Genomic DNA, 18,748 nt, shown 5'->3' on the forward strand with positions numbered 1-18,748 from the left:
AAGTCTGTTTTTTCACTGACTCTAAAAATAAATACCACCTTGGTGATGCTGAGAAACCATAGAAAGGACATTTATAGCTAAGGTCAAGTACGCTTCTTATATAAGTGCTCAAGGTTTTACTATGCAATTATCTTTTGGGAATAAAATGTGAGTTTCAAAACTCACTTCCCCTCTCTCAATAGCCTGGATACCCAAAATGGTTATAAACACTGGCTGTGAGTACTGAGCAGTATACTGGGTAGTACTATAAGAAAAATATGAAATACTATCAGATAGTAATATTAGCATTTAATATAAATAAAGTAAGGCAATGCTACAGACACAAAGAGCTTACAATCTCATCTACACAGTCCCAGCAACAAACTAGGGCAGAGGGATGACATTAAAACACAAAGATTATATCTGCTGTAAAAGGTGGTTGAATTTGGCCAGTCATTGCAGTCTACCTACCACTCATGGTATTTTTAGCAAGTTGTCTCTTTTTTTGACAGTATATGAAAAAAAAACCAATCTCGAAGAGACCAATGTTCTTTTCATTACACCTCAAACACTTTTCCAGGGGTTGTTACTCTTCTAGCATAACTACCATGTCCACCCCTCTAACAGGAACGATATGCAAGATCTCCGTACAGCTGGGGTCTCTACAGCCTGTGCTCTGCAAGTGTCAAATGATATCCCTGTGTCTCTAAAGTCTACTAGATATCCACCTCACTAGAAGTCTCTCCGGGAAACTTCCCTCATCAATAATTTTGGATGAGTGTAAAATACTGCTGTTCAACACTGCTTGAGGTGTACTGGTTTGATTCCGGTCCAGTGGGGTGCTGCTTAAATCCAGGACTGTTACCACAAAATGACTTGGGTTTGTAATTAAGATTTGATTTTGATTACAGGCATGAATAGTAATGGGAATTCTGAAATATTATTATTAATAGGGATTTACAGAATTTGTTGCATTAATTTTGAAGTTCAGTGATGCAAATATACACTGAAACAGTGACCTGAGCGAAGGTTTTCCACTTTAGGTTTTCAGCTTCTACCATCTAAACATTCATAGGATTCACACATGATTTTGGCTACGTCGAGAGCATCAGTTCAATTCCAAACACTGCAACATGTAAAGAAGTACAATCAACTTGTCATAAACGGTTTTGCAAAGTATATAACTAACTAAGCTAAATGATCCTGTTTCTTGCTGTTTCTCTGATGACCCATGATAGATAAAAGTAGAGAAAAAGTTCTGAAATTACGTCTCAATATTTTATGGAAATTACTGTTCTTTAGCACTCACGTAATCATGTCTTCAGGTTCTTTGTTAAGCATCTGTATGTTGGTTAGCATCATGCACCGACCCACTTCCTTGTCAAGGTGTCTGAGTATGTTGTCCACGGCTTTTCTTACTTGAGAATAATATAATGACATACCTGCAATAATATGCATTTTTGTATAATTTGGGATATTTATAGATACATATATTTTGAAAAAGAAAGCTGTTTACTCATGCTGTGCTGCATGAATTAAGAAGAATGTTTTCCTCATGAGATAGCATATTCCACTAGTAATGATATTCTGATTCCGCAACAGAATATGTAGCCCTCTCCAAAAAGAATGCTATTGTATGTACAAATAACCCAAGTGATAAATATGTCCATATATTTTTCCTGAAGGAAAATTAAAAGATACCTAGTCAAAATATGTCCCTACATAGTCAAATGAAGCTGCAGTTTGCTAAGTTCTACAACGTATTTTGTGACTTTTCATGACACAAGTAAAAGCTCTGATCCAGTACCAAGGTTTAAACACCACAGCAGAGAGAAAAAAGGAACCTGAATGAGCTCTCCTAAAACTTATTTGGTATGGAAATTAATGGCATGACATTTTATGTGCAAAACAATATTAGACATATGGCTTTACAGCAGCTGATGACATCAAATACTTCAAAAATAAAACTTGAATTAACTCTTTTTGTATATTCATCAAAGGCTAAAGTTTTAATTTTCTTAATGAATTTTTATATATTTACACTGAACAACATATTTTTAAGCCTCTATTCTCTAGTGAATTCTTTTCCTATTTGATAAAGACAATGTAAGCTTAGAATTTCAAAATGACATGAATTTTCAGATCTGGTATGTTCAAACGTTCAATGACAGAGTAGAAGGCAAAAGAAAATATAGGAATTACCTAACTTAATCTTACATGTTATACATGGAAACTAGAATGTTGTATCATAAAATGGTGAAGAAATAGGTAATAAAATATAAGAATTCAATAGTGCAAACTTTTATTATCAAATGCATGAGGAGTAACCAAAATGAACTGAATTAGTGACAACACTAAATACTATGTTGCACATTTCAACAGCAGTGGGACTTACATTGCTTATTTTCTTGATATTACTACAATGATCTATCAACAGTACAACACACGTCTTTGTCACTGGTGTAGAAATGTGTACACTTTGTTCCATTCATGTAACTTTGGGGACTCAATGAAGTGCTAAGGTGAGTAGCCAAATTTTCTCTTCTGCCAGCAAAACCAGGCACCTTCAGGGCATGATAAAGCAGCTCTTCTACAGCACAGGATTCTCTCTCTACATTGACTACGAAGGAAGCCGAAGGTAACAATGCTTTTAACTTAGGCACTTCAGCTTCATTTTACATTTAAAAGTTTCTGCCATTTTGAAATCTTCACTTGGTGTCAGATACTGCAATTAAAATGAAGATATCAAAGGAATCTCTGCTGGTTTTCAAAGCTGGTACATTTTCTGAGCACAGGCACTGTTTCTAAAAAGATGAATATTCATGAATAAACACCGCTATTCAGCGTGAAAGAAGCTAGTTCTTAACTACCTGTGGGCTTAACCCCCCCAGAATGCAGGGTTGCTACCACTTGTGGAGCACGACTAAGGACTTTTCCTGAAATAATTAAAAAAAGCAGCATTTGCCAAACTAAACTATACATTTCATTAGAATGCACAATAAAGTAAATGTTTACAATAAAGAAATCAATTGAATACTTAACAACAGTAAATTATTCTTCTGAGGTATTGAAGACTTCTTCACATTCATTCTCATCTAAGTTTCTATATTATCCATTCTCTTACTGACCTATCATTTTAGCTTCCTCCTCCGTAAGAGTTTTGCTCAAATACGTTTTCTTCACTCTGAGAGTGTTTCCAGAGGGAAGGACAGCTCCCGTCACTGGCATTGGAGGTTCACCATCTTTTTGCTGCAAGCTATCAGCAATTACCAAGAAAGCTCTCAGACCAATATTCATTCTCTGTAAAATTCAGAAGATGAATGAGTATCATAATCAAATAATCATATTCTACCCATATTCTTCACTACATTTACTAGTTTGATGTATTTTACGAAAAATGCCCATGAAATAATGAATTCATATCTGCACTGTGAGCAGTGCTCTCCCCTCTCAAAGCTTTATTTCTATTTTCATTAGTACATTATCTTTTTATCTTCAGGATAAAACACATGGATATGACCTGCTGTTTAGTAATGCACCTGAACTGGACCTTCAGTTAAACAGAAATGTCCCATGTGGTCCGTTACAAAAAAAGATCAATAACTGTCTCAAAAGGCCCCAGGGCTGGCCATACGGAGTGAAAAGTCTGGAATGGTGCTCAGCGCCAAAACTGCAATGTGAAAACAGGAGGAAAGTGAGTTTAAGTGACCTGAATGCCTTCTGGGAATTCACCAGCAGAAAACTTGCAAGCTTTGCATTGCAACAATTAATAAAAGACCAGAATGTTTTCATTTCCCAGGAATGTATTCCAAAAACTCAGAGACTGTCCTACTGACAGTCTCCCAGAGGTGCATTTACATAGATGATGGGTATGTTTTTAGAATGTTGAAGTCTGTACGCCAAAAAGTAGCCCTGTTATTTCACTGTTTTCGGATTTACATTGTTGTGAAAGAGTAAAATTTCAGATGTTGATTCATGAAGAAGCTAAGGACAATGTCCACTCCCTATGAGCTCGGCTTCATGCAATGCTAATACAGAATGTCCTTTGCAGGACCTTCCGCAGTCCATACTGCGGGTGACTGACCCGGAACGTGGTGGGGACTGCCTGCTCAAGAATTCTGATTCATTTTTCTTTACTCTGCTGAAGAAAGATGAAAGCTGTGCTCAAGGTAAAGCTTGCCTTTCACTTCTGCTGCTTTTGAGAGTAAAAAGTTTAATCTACTTTTCCAAATTTTTTTAAAATCAAATATAATTTTTGTAAGGTAACTCATTCTATTTTAACTTCTTAGTCAATAGCTATGACTATTTAATACTGCAAGATTAATACAGACATATTTTATGAGATGATCACAAATGCTTTTTATTTTTCATGTGTTCATTCTTAATTTTCGAATGAAAATGTTTTCAAAATTATAAGCAAATACATTCTTTTCAAGAGAATTTTTCATTATTTTACCACTTATTTTTATTTTTATTTTTTTAATGTTTTTCAAATTTCTGATTGTTTTCTCTAAGGAAAGCACTAGGAAGCTGACTCATGACACTGACACTACTGGAGCTTTACCAGTCAGAGCAGTAAAACTTTACTATTAAAGTTATTTCTTTTTTGTCAACTTCAGTTCTTCGTGGATCATGTACTCTTTTTCAGTACACTGTTTTGAAAAACACTGAAATTGTTACAAAAACTTATTTTTATATCAAAATAATTTAAGGCATTGCATATTACAACAGCAGAATGATAAGAAGAGATTGTGATCAATAGTTCTATTTTTCTTTTTCTGTTATACATTTGCACTACTTTACATTTGATATTCCTCACTGAGGAAATATGGGGTAGTATGGGGTAGGCATAAACAATGTGAAATTTCACAGACCAAAGTCCACAGATGTATTTTACCAATAAATCGAGTTCAAGATTTGGCCTGATAACTGGAAAAAGGTGAAAGCATTCTTAGAATGTAACCAGAAAGTAAATGTAGCACAATACAATATATACTAACTAAAAACAATGGAGATGCACATCATACCTCAGGGTTGAGACTGAAAGCTTTCGCTGGTTTTCCAACGCAAAGGAAGTCAAAGATAATTTCTTTCATTGCAAAATCTAAACGTTCCTAAAATAGTGAAAATATTGCAAATCATGAAGCTGCTCACTTCTGCTTCTTATTTTCTTTAAGGCAACAGAATGCTGAAAACCAGTCTAATCAGGATTTATTTAAATGTTCGGAAAAACATTTTCAGAAGTATGCAGAACATATTATCAGATCTAAGCTTTCAACACTGCTGTATGTTGACAAATTCAAAAATTTATAGCGTTTAAATAGAAAATGATCCATTTTGGTAATAAAGCTTTTAATTATTTCATTTAAACTGTGGTAATTATGGTAGTAACATAGTATTTTACATAAAAGGAGCTTGTTCACAGATGGCACAGTTCAGGGAAGATTTTAAGCATCTGTTTAATTCATTCCTATTCACAGGCTTTAAGCACGTGCTTAAGTGCTTTGCTCAATGGGAATGTTTTCTGAATTTAAGTAATAAAATAGATGAAACTTCCAGCACTGCAGGTTAGTTTGTTTTAGCAATTCCCATTTGTACTGATGAAAACTAAATGTGTCCGCTACATGCTGAACTTGGTTTTCCTCTGACTTACTGCTTTAAAATCAATGCGACTCATTGTCCTATATAGTAGAAATGATTCAGTATCAGGACAAAATATGGCTTATTATTTTGATCTTTATTGACAGTCAGAGCCTGTCAACAAATGCATTTTTTGACTTGCTGCAATTCCAAAAACTGACAAAAAATACATTTGAAGTGAAAACATTTTTATCCATTTTCAGTGGAATTAAATTAATCAAAACCTGTTGTTCAAAAGAAGTCTGCCCCAGCTCAATCTATAATTGTATCATTGCCTAGATGAAAAGATACTGACAATGGGGTTGCAAAAAATCCAGACAATAGAGGTTTACTTCTTTGTTAATTTGTTATTGGGAAAGCAAGTTATTCATTAATTGGAAAGACATATGCATGGTTCTCCCATACCTGTGCAATAAACTGTATTATCTTCACAAAGATGTTTAGAGGCATATCTCTTGGCACAACACCACGGGACCCTTTCGGGAAAAGTGTTGTGACAATAGTAATAAGCCGACTGTAAAAGAAGGAAGAAAAGCATTAGACATTTCTGGACCTTGCAGACCTTCACTTACCATGAAACGTAAGTTGGAAATCCTCCATTTAGAGAGACTAGAATGTATTTCCTTTGAAATGAAAATGTAATGGGGTATCTTGTTCTGATCTTTTGCTACAAATTCAATGTAATTATTTTATTTCATTACTAAATTACAAGTAACAATAAACGAGTCAATGACATGTCACTACAAAAATATTTCTAACTATAACCAGGGAAAGAGTGATTTCCAGTTCTTCCAAAAGCAGAAACACTTTATACAGTAATTTTAATAGGTGGGAGAATAAGTGATGGTGCCACAAAAGGGAATATTTTATTGTGTACAGATGAGTTTTTATTTCACAACAGGAATAGGTTCAATTCAAAGGAATTCAGGAGAACTAGAAAAGCTCTTCACTGGCAATATCTACTCTACAAGGCCTGATTATCATTACAAATACAGCATCTTACCTTTGGGTAGCCGTGTTGCTTTCACATTTAATTCTGATCATGTAAACCCACAGTAGTCTGTACAGAGATTCCAGTGCAACTCGAGCCATTTTTGGGTCCTTATTCTAGACAAATGTATAATGTAAGAATAAACTTCAGGCACAAATCAGAAAGGAAAGGAAGTTCGGCACTTCATGGATGTCAAGGTTCAGAGAAAATACGGCCTCACAGCTGCAGAGTACCCCATTCCTGTAGCTGTAGGACACTTATGCATCTGACCTACCTCTCGTGGTATTACTTAAGTTGTTGAAAAACCCAAGTTAGTTACATTAGATACATGTTACAATTTAAAATCTCTATTTGAAAACCACTTCAATTTGACTCTGAAAAGAAAATCTCATCTTCAGTTGATTCTGTCAATTCAAAAGCTGCTGCCCTATGGTGGAGACCTGGTATGAAGAACACAGAGGATAAATAAATGAAATTCAAAATTGAAAGGACAAAAATCTGTGGATGCTTAGGCTGGCCTAATTAACAAGGCATCTGGGATCAGCGGGACTGAAGTGGATTATCTGTCTGGATTGGTGTTATTTTCAGAAACTTTTGAACTAGTACAAGATTGTCTTTGGGTCTCTTTGGTCATATGTGGTTTTTTGTTTCTGTGGCAGCTTTAAGGGCTTTCTGAGGAGGGTGCAAGTATATGCACTCCAATCAGATAGTCTCCCATGCGTTGGGCCATCTGTTGGGTTAAACTTTGAAGGAGTCCAGTACACTTTGACCCGAGATAAGATTTGCCTGGCTCACAGTGCAAATCTCCAGGGCAAAGAGCTGAATTTTTGTCTGCAGATGAATGTTGAGTTACAGATCAAAGACCATGGTTCGATCAAAGAAACTGCAACCAATGCCATCGATAATTCTTGAATGTGTATTGGATTAGGTCCTCCACAATGGAAGGAAGACAACCCACCGATGATATGGGATATGGCTCCAACTTCCAGCATGGCATCTGTCACAAGCTTAGGAATAGAAACACTGTCCTTGGGTTGCAATTTCCATTTAACTCCTTGCCAACACATTTTATACAATAAGCCTTTATATGGAACAGAAAATGGAAAATCCTTTTTGTTTACTACAGCAGCATGCAATGGTTGTAGCACATGATTAGAATAAGTAGTAAAAGGAATGCCAAAGTTTACACAGCCTGTTAATCTTTGCAGCATTTTAACATCATAACATTGGTTACAATCAATTTGTTTAATAACCTGTTTACTTTCAATCCATTTTTCATCAGGTGTCGTCATGTCAGTCCCTGTAAATTTCAGTCCTAAGAATTTGATTTCTTCAACAGGTGATGGAGTATGTTTATCAAAATTTATTCTTACCCCAAAGCTTTCAAGAAAACAGCAGACACTGGCTAACTGAGTTAAGGTAATGAGAGCTTGTGTGGCAAAGGAGGAAGTCATCCCTATAAGCAAAAGTCCAAATATTCTAGTGACAAGATAGTCCAGCTGCAAGGGCAGCTGAGAAGAGACGGAGGAGAAAGGGGCTGAGACTGATATCATCAGAGTTTTCTGAAAATAGTAGACCAGTTTTCTGTCAGAAACAAAAAGCTGCATAGCAGAAGCAGGATTGAGAAGAAGATGATAAAAAGCCTGAGAAACATCCACAGAAATCATGGGCATGTCCATGGGCAAGGTCTGTGCAAGTGCACGGTGACTGGGTGCCCAGTATTTGGAAAGCACATAGTGTGTCTTCCTTTGGAAAACTGAGAGAAGTCCATCACCGATAGAGCCTCTTTAGTATTTTGAGGATTTTTGTCAATAAGAAAAACCCCGTCAGTAATCCTATTAGGACAAGGAGTATTTGGCCTAATATATATTTGACATCCTCCTCACTTTCCCAACAGGAGGTATTGGCATTGGATGTGGTTCCTTTACGACTGCTGGCAGCGCCCAACTTGCTGTCGGTGCCGAAGAATTTGTCAAAGTGAACGTGGGCCTTTTGCACATGGGAGCAGTTGGCGACAATTCTGATATGATCTGCTCTGTTTCTTGATTGGTAAGTGCTGCTGCCTTTTACCCGTTGTTGTTTTTCTAGAATTTTCTTTTTCAGTGCCTCTGCCTCTTCTTCTGTGATTAGCGGAGGAGCAACCGGACTGCCAGGAGTGAGGCCCATTTTCTTTAATTCCTCCATTTCTATTTTCCAATAATATGGCGTAAGGTCTGGCCCATTCAGGCCAAAGGGATATTGTGTTGGTACCCATGGATTCATTCTTGAGATAGGCATTGTTTGGCCCATTCTTTGTAAAGTAAGTTTTGCAACCTCGGCTCAAATTGTACTGGAGCTTTCTCCTTGTCCAATGTGGTTTGGAGACAAGGAACTGTTTCTCCCACTGAAAAACTTTGCCTCTAAATGAAACACAGTGCTTTGACTCTCTCCTATATAGAATTCCTGCCTTGAATATTTTTTTGTAATTAAAGTTTAGTTAACAATAAATGTTCCATTTTAAAACCAGGATACTCATTAACTTTAACACCGCTTTCAACAGGATTGTATGAAATACCCTTTGGCCAGAATTTGGCCAGGGTCAAATATTTCCATGTCCTGGCAGGAGTCTCCTTTATTAATTCAAGAAAAAAGTTTGTTTCTGTAAGATCAGAGATTTGCCAGTTTATATTAAAATCAGAAATATGATTAGAATATAAACCTTTTAGCTTTCCCAGTGTATGCTTGACTTTAATGGTTTGGGGAAGGAGATTGTGCTCTATTGGGTGTGGAGGCTCTTGGGCAACCTGATCCATTATGTGGTTCATAGGAGCCCACACAAGATCGTGGAGACCCATATACTGTCCTGGTGTGCACAACTCCCCTTCTAATGGACGGGTTTCTCCTCCTTTGTTGATCTAGCTCTTCTTCCAGCTGTGTGAGTTTGGTTTGGGCTTTGAGGTGCCACTCTGACTGATGAAGTGATTGCTTCAATGGTTGGGGCATCTCTTCCTCTGTACTGAGAAGGAGTGACCCACCACATTCTTAATTTAGCTACGTATTCAGCTACCTTACCTTCTCCCCAGATTAAAGACTGAATGTGCCACCACATTAATCTATGTGCCCCATGAATCAAAGCGTATGTCAATGAATTATAGGTGGCAAGGTGAATTACAATTTGATTTTCAATTGGTAAGGTAGGAGCAACTTTACTTATATTTTCTCTAACGGTTTAAAATAATTTGTCAGGATCTCCCTAATCTTCAGAAAAATCTATATTCCCAGGTGGCTCCTCAGAGATCTTACAGCTGTAGCTGTCTTTTCTAAAGCTTGTATAACCTCACAAAACCCCGTAAAATTAGTTGCAATAACAACATGTTTATTTTCTGAATCTCTTTGCAAATAAGGTTCTAACACATCTTCAGCAGAAGTAAATAATTCAGACATAGGTGGAAAGAAATCTTCAGACAGACTATGAACATTTTGAAGAGCTATTCTAATAGTAGGATCCATATGAAGAGAGTCAATACAAATTGTTTCATTAAGACAAAGTACAGCAAGAGAGCAACAACAATAAAGGATGTAATATATACCTTGTCGAGAAGCTTGGGAATTCAGCCTTTGGAGAACAGAGATTCCCTCCTCAGTTTGCCACTGAGCTGAGAAAATGGTTGCATGTTCTACCCGTGCCATTTGCAGAAGCCTCCTAACCACTGCTTCATCAAGCAGCAGCTCGGAGGCCCTTCATTTGAGCTAACCACGTCACTGTGCTTCTTAATTTGGCCTTTTCAGGTAGGCACAGGACCATCCTTTCATCTGGATGCACTTGAAGTGTGGGATGGGATGCGAGTTATTGCACAAGTAAAAGAAACAGGGAGGAGTTGTAACGATGACTAGCATGTGTATATTGAACAGTATGTGCTGGCCAGGAACCACAGCAGATCGCAGTGGACAGTTAGGTTTAAACTTCAAAGATCTAACAAATGGTAAAGGAGTAAGAATGGATATGTGAAGGAAACAACTTAAAATAGTTTAGTTTTTTTTAATGCAACTTAACAGGGTGAAACAGGCAATGGAATCGGTGTCCCGCAACTAGTTCCATTCTGATAAAGTAATAGCAAGTGCTCTGTTTGAGAATGCCTTTGGGAAAAAAAGCAACTTAATAGTGGGTCACTTTTGGTATGTCACTCCAGCTAATAACTTTCATCAACAATCTTGCCTGTTCACAGCTGTTTGACTCAGGCTTGGTTTGAGTTAGAGAAACGGTAGAAATTCAAACTAGGCACAAGAATACTTTTTTGTTACTGAAAAAGTCTGCACAGCCAAAGAATTTGTACTGTCAGGAATAAAATTATGTATGGAATCAGATAATAGCAATAATCCAGCACATTTAAATAAAACAGATTTGCAACAGGTCAATAGTGCATACTGAAGTTTTAATACAATATTAAATCCAGAAGATACTAACCTTGAGATTGGATAGGCAGTTGTTGAGGAAAATATGCCATCTGTTTAAAAAGAACTGCTTCTGACTGACACAAAGCAGGCACGTTACCAAAGGGTACAAAGCCTAAACAGGAAATGGATATCGATACCATATTATTTGCATGTCTACACACCATAAAAGTAACTTAATAGAGCTACTGTAAACATAGAGCTCTTACTCCTCCATTTTGTGCAATACATGTTAGCCAACATAAACACATTGTTAAGTAGTACGATGTAAAAGGAACCTTTCTCCAAAGCTGTTACAGATATGTTTTATGGATGAACTAAAAAGAACCAAATACCTGCTTATAGCAGTATAATAAATCCAAAGGTGGGTCACAATTTTACAGACTCAAAGTCAGTTGACTGAGAAATGATAGCATGGGAATAACTAAATTTTATTATAATAACAGCAGGACCCACAGAGATTGTTGGGACTTGTGAATGCTCAGATGCCTATTACTCCTCAAAATCTGCAGTCACAATATTTACTGAGAGACATGTCAAACACCCTAAAGAATTGTGTTAAAAAACAGGCAATGCCTCATATGCTGGTAGTTACATCTTGCAAAGTGAAAAATAAAAAGAAGCAAGATAGAACATAGAAGTTCAAATACTGGATCCTGGTCTCTTTGTCAACACCTACTTTGACACTCCACTTGTAAATGTTACACTAAAAAATATAAGCTAAAATGCACCTATTAATTTTGAAAATGACTTTGCTATTTCAGCAAGACTTTTCTGTTTCAGCTGTCATGTTAATATATCCAGTCAGGACTTCATAGTTATTAGTCAAAAATAAGGTAACTTTATCTTAAAGACCAATGATTCTCAAAATTAACCCTGAATTTCTAACTTCAGTCATAGCTCAAAGTATAAATACACCATAAACCCCAACTTCTGTTCCTGTAATATATAACATAAATTGTCTATAGCTAGGTTAGACCTAGTTTCTTGAGTAAATGGTAAATGTACATTAATTTTTATTTTTATAATCTTCATGTCCAAAATACATATGGAAGAGGATAACTGAAGTCTTCTCATGCAAGACTTTCTTACCATATTAACATTACAATAGCCAAGTACTTGACAGGATCACAGAGTTTAGTAACATCCCAAGAGTGTACAAACCATCCTAAGGAAGAGCCTTAGGAGGGAAGATACAAACCATCTCCTAGAGTTTCATAAGTCTCTCCATTCACTATCAAGAGAACTTCAGTGACTAGCTCGTGCAGGATACTTTTAGATAGAAAATGAGGCAACGCGAATGCCCCTATCCTGCCGGTACAGTGAGTGCACCGATTCACAAAACACTGATCTTGGGAAAGGAAGGTCCTCTTCAGACTCTAAAGAGTGTGCTTTCTTCCTGGAAGCCTGGAAATATGCACTGCAGTTATTTCTGCCAACTGTTTGCCTTTCCCCTCCTCCTCCTCCTCCCAATGTTTGTATTTCTAATCACACCCTCACAAGAATCTATTCTATTTTGTCACTTTTAACTATGTAGCCTCCAGTGTGGTATGTGTAGACAAGCAATCAAACGCAAAGCCCCAGCTGTGCAATCCTTTCTCAAGCACGTAGTATTGACTTTGGCAAGTACGGCCACCAGTTTGGGGAAGTTCTATGTCGTGTAAAAACTGTACAGCAAAGCTCTTACCCTGCTGCAGTTTCACCAGTGTTTTATTAACTCGGCAGAGTGGAATAGAGCCACGCAAACATAAGCAGAGTGAAACCAGAAATCCATCTCAAGACTCCCACTAATTCAAACAGGATCAGGACTGCACCCCTGGAGATGTTCTGACTCTCCCCTGGGACTGGTGTAACAGCGGCAGAGAGCTCAAGCACGATCCTGCAGTCCTCCCAGCAGATTCACTAACACTAGTGACCATTTGCCGAGAGCACTGGGAACAGGGAAGTCTTTTTGACTTTCCCATAGAACGAGGGAGGACAAATGACAACTTTCTTTACTGAGAAGGTCCAAGACTTCAAAACGGATTAGCTAACGCCGCGTTGCTGACGTACACTGACCCAGTTGGAGAGACAGACTGCTTAAGGCGGCCAGCATCAAACTGACTCAGATCCTCATTTAATTCAGATCAACTCATGCTTCCAAAAATACACTGCAGTGCCACTGTTCATCTCACAAGAAAAAAATGAAATAGGGAGCTGCACAGTAGCCAAGTTACGGATTTAAAAGGGCATGTGTTATACATTTTTTCATTCCTACAATGTATTATTTAAGCCCCGTGAAAGAGTTGTTCCCACATGCCTCATTTGTTCTCGCTTGACAAGAAGTGAACTCTATTCTTTCTCCTCTCCTCCTAATGTTTACACATAACAAGTATGAGAAAGTCTAACCATTTAATAATCACAGAACCAGAAGCAGAAAAGATCTGCTTGATTCAGACTGATTTACATCATATTCTGAATAAAATAAATACGGTTATTTTCTGCAAACACAATAACCTTCCCCGCAAATAGAAATGTATTGGTTATAAAGCCAAACACAGAAAAAAGTTTTGCAATTTCCCAAGAGTCTTGCTCAGAGATATTTCTGACAAAGAATTCTAGCCTCTGCTTCTTACAGTTACTAACCAATGAGTGTTTCTTTCGTGAGGAAAGTTCAAGTGTTGTATCATACAGGCTTTCAACGAAGTTCCTCAGACAGGGGACATTCACTTCATTTTTAACAGCCTGAAAGAAAATTTCCTGTTAATAAACCACCATTTCACAAGTTGTTTTATCCAATTTGAAGAAATTATGTAAATAACCTGAAAAATAAACTCACAGCAGCTACGGGGACAAGAATTTCAACAAACAGTCCTGCCAGTGCATGCTTGATATCTTTGTCTTTAACTTCAAGGAAATAATGTGCACATTCCTGTAACAAAACAAAACAAAACAAGAATCATAATTGTGTATCAGCTGGAATAAAGACCTCTAAATGTTTGCTGAATGCACCTCAAGTGTCAGTGACTTTGTATCTTGCAAATCCCACAAAAAACATTTGTCTATTAACTTCTAAATCTGCATTCTGCAGCAAGCACAAAGCAGGACTTAAGTCAAAATCAAGGATCTGTTAACTCTGACCATGATAATCCACAAAACCTCCACTGATTCCAGTTGCGCCCAGTGGTCTTTTGGGGATGGAAAGGGAGTTGGATTCAGGGACTGACCTCACGTCTTCCCTGTGTATACCTTCAGGAGCAGGAGTAATAGCCCACATGGACTGCTTTGCACAGTGCTCTGAGAGGCCAGAAAAGGAACGTATTTCTCTGGTAACATACTCAAGGTAAGCAACAATCTTACCGTAAATATTTGGGGATAAATTTCACTGCTAGGATCCACCGCAGATTAAGGGTCAATATAGAACTGTGCTATGTGAGGGATGAGACCCGTGGTGCAAACCACCACAATTTCCAGCCTGGAATTGGGGATTAAGAGAGAAAGTAGAAATGTACTTTTGTCCTAAACATGCGGTGAACTACTATCCACACAGCTGTGCTGCTTAGGAAGTGAGAGAGAGGAGATAAGCATCCCCTCATGCTTCTGTACAACTTCTCTGAGGATGACAACTCGTGTTGCTCCAGTTACTTCTTCCTCTCTGGGCCCGAGGCCCAAACAACCACTCACTTTACAAGGAAGGTCCCCACCGACCTTTTTTTCCTGCACACGCGCGCAGAGCGGTTCAGACTTTAGACCGTGCCTGAGTCTTCCTGGCTGCAATCGGGATTCTACACCACACGGCTTCAGTCACTCCTGCCATTTCTGCTACACAGCTGAAGGCCCCTATGCAAAGGCAGCAGCCTTCCTGAGCTGCTTCTGCACTCCATGGTGGCAGGGAGGCTCTTCTGGAGCTGGCTCCTGAGATTAGCTTACCTTTTGAAAGTGTGGCTCTCTACTAGAGCAGAGCTGGTGACAAGAGCTTGTAGCTGAAGCACTGCATGTAGATGCTCAAACTAACAGAGAAATCGCCCAAAGAATCAAACTGTATTTCACCAAACTGAGGAAAACTGGCTTTCCTACATACACATTGCACCTTATGATGCATTGTAGTATATATAAGAATTATTTTTGTGCTGAGATACTATAGTCAGGGAAGACAGATATCATCTGCATCCAAATTTTGAGTTCTACTATACAGGAGCTTTACCACTGATTTCAATAGCAGTGAACACTGGATCCCAGCAGCGCTGTGCCACAAAGTCATTGACTCATATTAGTCGTGTGCACTGAACACACACTACTTTTGATATCTTGCCAGCTCTGGATAACTTACATTAAGTCAACACATACTAAGATGTGTTCATATAATGAAGTGTAAGGTAAGAAGAAAAATAAGCTGCTTCTGTGTTGTTGAATATGTTTTAAATATGTTGTTAAATGTGGTTTAAAACACATTGAAAAACTGAAATAGAATGTGCTTCCTGTTCAGGACTTAAGAGAAATGGCTCTGTGTGTCTATACGCCTGTGTATTTGTATTCCAATGTCAAATCTTTACTTGTGGGCATCTAACATTGATTTTTTACTCCGCTGACACCATCAATAAGCTGATCTTTACACGGAGGTTTATATAAAACATGTATTTTACTGGATGAGTGGCTACAAACCATGTAGCTGTGAGAGTGAGCCCAAGAAAAAACAGGGGAGTAAAAAGGTTAAGCTAAATAAACCTGCTGATGGGAACAGACCCATTGTACATTACCAACAAGAATGTGGACTTTTAAAATGTTTAAACATAAAATATTTTCTTTCCTTTTACAAAATGATGTAATCTATTAATTTAAAGCATTCATAAGAGTCAAACTATGCTGTGTACTAGTGGCTCTCAAACCAGGTGAGTACAGAATGTACTCTACAGGAAGAGGAGTGAAGGTGTGGTGGAAGGAGACAACATATCCAAGGGACATTCCATCCAGCTTTTGCCTCAATTCTTTGTCTCTTCCTCTATGTTCTTCTCCATCAGAAGTTCCTCTCCTTTCTGGCCGCTATGTCAATGGTGGCAGATTCACTTTGGAGGCAGTGAGCAGCTACGGAGACATAGCTAGGCAGGGACATGGGGCAGGGTGGAAGGTCTGGGGTCTACAGAACAGAAACTCCTTTTGTTGGAGGGCGAGATGTACGGACTAGGGGTATACAGCTGATGAAAAGTTGGTATGGAATGATACACTCCAGAGATTGGAGACTGGAGCGCTGAGGTTCAGAACAAGCAGAAAGTAGCTGCACATACATTTATGTGAGAATGACACATGGAAAATCTCCTGGAGTATTACAGGAAAGATGAAGGGGAGCCCATTCTAAAAGGTCTGGGAACCATAGTTATATACTTAAGAATTTTACCTGCATAAACTGAAGAGAAGCTTCAAAGTCCTCCACAGGATACATCTTAATGCGAAAGAATTTCATTCCCATTATAAGACTGATAATGCTTTGAACTATATATGGGCTTTGTTCTTTATGCCGTAACTCTTTTAACTCTGCCATAAATTTCTTCTTTACAGCAGGAAACCTGTGAATTCACATTGGTTAGTTACAAAAAAGTACACATTAATATTTGAAATGTATTGTAAGCTATATAAATGGGGAAAAACCTAAAGAAGATTCAACTTTGCTTGTAAAACATCATTTCAGTCAGTATGTGAATAGATTTCTTTTTGGTCAGTTTTCAGAAAAGAAAATAAAGTGTACAGCCTGACCTTAGTCCCTTTAGATAACCACCTTTCAAATTATTTTCTTATCACGCCCCTCTTTTGCATGAGAGCTAAGAATATCATTAGAATAACCCCCTCACATATTTTTCAAAAATGCAAGATGAAAGATAGTTTTCTTGCAAGTACATGCAATATTTTCAAAAGAAAATGCTGAAATGATAACTATGAAAATACTCAGATAGGCTGTTCCTCCCTTCAGGTTTTTTCTAAGAGCCATTACAGTAACACTTAAGCATTAACTACGACAACTTGGGATGGATGGGTCTGTGACCATTTTTTATCTCCCCCACAAATCTATTGGAGGTGTCTTTTGAGACACACTGTCCATAAACATAACATACAGAAAGATCATCCAACAGGACCTCCTGTTCTTTCTGAGACAAAATGAAAAGAATGTCATTTTCATGGGCAGGTGTAGCACGTAACAACCTTTTGTTATCGCCTATGATGGACAGCACAGGAGAGTTTAAAGAAACAGGCTGGCAAGAAGAAGCCCTTTAGTGGTAGTAACATCTTAGCAAGGCACTTCAGAACTGGAGAAGAAAAGCACTATTTATGGAGAACAGGTATGTTCTACCTTTGACAGTCAACTTGAAGCTTTGGATCCAGATGTCACTTCCCCTTTTGCCTTTGACCCAGCCAATTTAGAAACCCAGGTAAGGCCTTAGCTGAAGTCTGTGAAAATGGTATGATTTCCAGGAACTCAAACTGTTTTGGCTACATCAAGCTAAGTTGATTGGTTTTGTAGAGCAGAGTCACTCTCAGCAACACCAAGAAGTCAGGAGACAGAGAACACTGTGTCAGGGCAGTAAATTTCACCGTCTCCTTAGTTTGTGGTGTAAGCGTATGAAATGTTACATTGGGTACATGAGTTTCTGAATCTGTCTGCTTCCAGATTCAAAATTCAAGACCAGATCCACAAAGTGGTTTATGTCATCCGCTCTAAGAAGTGCAGGATGAAGGACTCGGAAGCAGCTGCATTAAGTTCTGAACTGAAATAACTGCAGAGGGACTTAAAAATGTTGCTACGTTGGAGGATAGCCATTTTTAGGTTTGCCCAGCTAGAGAAAAAACAGCATACAGAAAAAAAATTAACTAAAATAGTTCTCTTCAGCCCTTTGGGCTTTCCATAGACGTCATTGCTGAGATAAGAAAAATAATGCTGCTGTAGTCGAGTTGAATTTACTCAGTATCACCAGACTAGATGCAGACCTAGAGTTGTATGCTCTAGAACATCTGGATGAATAGAGGGCCAACGAGCTGAAATGATTTATTCCTACACTATTTTTTAAAAAAGTGAAAAAATCAGAATATGCACACGCTAAGCGAGTAAAACTTCTCAGATTTATGGGGGAAATATGATATTCAATTTTGCTTACTTTGCTTGAGCTAGAACACCTATTACTTCTGCATACAAATCTGCAACAATGTGCATATTTCCAGTGTTAGGACCAAGGTACCTAGGAAGAGACAAGAAAGAATTCTTGGCTGAGAAAGCATACTGCTTAAACCACTACTATTAAAAAATAATTTATTTTTTTCCACAGAATTTTTGTAGGAAAAAGAGCCTTACCCTTCTTTGTACTTAAAGTGCTTGAAAGCCAAGTTAATAACATCATGTACCAAACTGTCTATTACAGGATGAAGCGGAATCTGAAAACACAAAATAAAACATGACGAGTACACATATATTACACTTCAAGCTGCATACCGTAATGCTAGTATTACTTATGAGTATCTTCCATACAGAAGTATGGTATCAGCTGAAATAGCATCTAGCTAACAAAACAGCTGAAATGAGCCAGCCATTTAAAGTTTATTTTGTGTTGAAGGGTAATACTTTAGCTCCAAAGACTTGGCAAAGTGAAGTCTGTATGAACACATAATACTATGTATCCTACACGTGCAAGAAAGACAGCAATGAACAAGCATGCAGGATGTATCTCATGTTTTTATTCGACTCTT

At 37.8% G+C, this 18,748-nt stretch overlaps 1 protein-coding gene across 4 annotated transcripts in view; it reads right to left on the reverse strand.

Moving 5' to 3' along the window:
* Positions 1-18,748, reverse strand: part of FRY (FRY microtubule binding protein) — a 252,456-nt gene that overhangs the window by 95,319 nt on the left and 138,389 nt on the right. For all 4 annotated transcript variants that reach the window (XM_049822900.1, XM_049822901.1, XM_049822899.1 and 1 more), the window contains 11 exons: positions 18,357-18,436; positions 18,163-18,243; positions 16,413-16,581; positions 13,860-13,952; positions 13,667-13,765; positions 11,055-11,156; positions 6,623-6,726; positions 6,025-6,133; positions 5,007-5,093; positions 3,108-3,279; positions 1,289-1,421 (listed from right to left, as the gene is read on the reverse strand). In XM_049822900.1, the coding sequence (XP_049678857.1) occupies positions 1,289-1,421; positions 3,108-3,279; positions 5,007-5,093; positions 6,025-6,133; positions 6,623-6,726; positions 11,055-11,156; positions 13,667-13,765; positions 13,860-13,952; positions 16,413-16,581; positions 18,163-18,243; positions 18,357-18,436 (1,229 nt within the window). The remainder of the gene's footprint in view (positions 1-1,288; positions 1,422-3,107; positions 3,280-5,006; positions 5,094-6,024; positions 6,134-6,622; positions 6,727-11,054; positions 11,157-13,666; positions 13,766-13,859; positions 13,953-16,412; positions 16,582-18,162; positions 18,244-18,356; positions 18,437-18,748) is intronic.

This window comes from Accipiter gentilis, chromosome 19 (assembly GCF_929443795.1).
Source record: "Accipiter gentilis chromosome 19, bAccGen1.1, whole genome shotgun sequence".
Lineage (NCBI taxonomy): Eukaryota > Metazoa > Chordata > Aves > Accipitriformes > Accipitridae > Astur > Astur gentilis.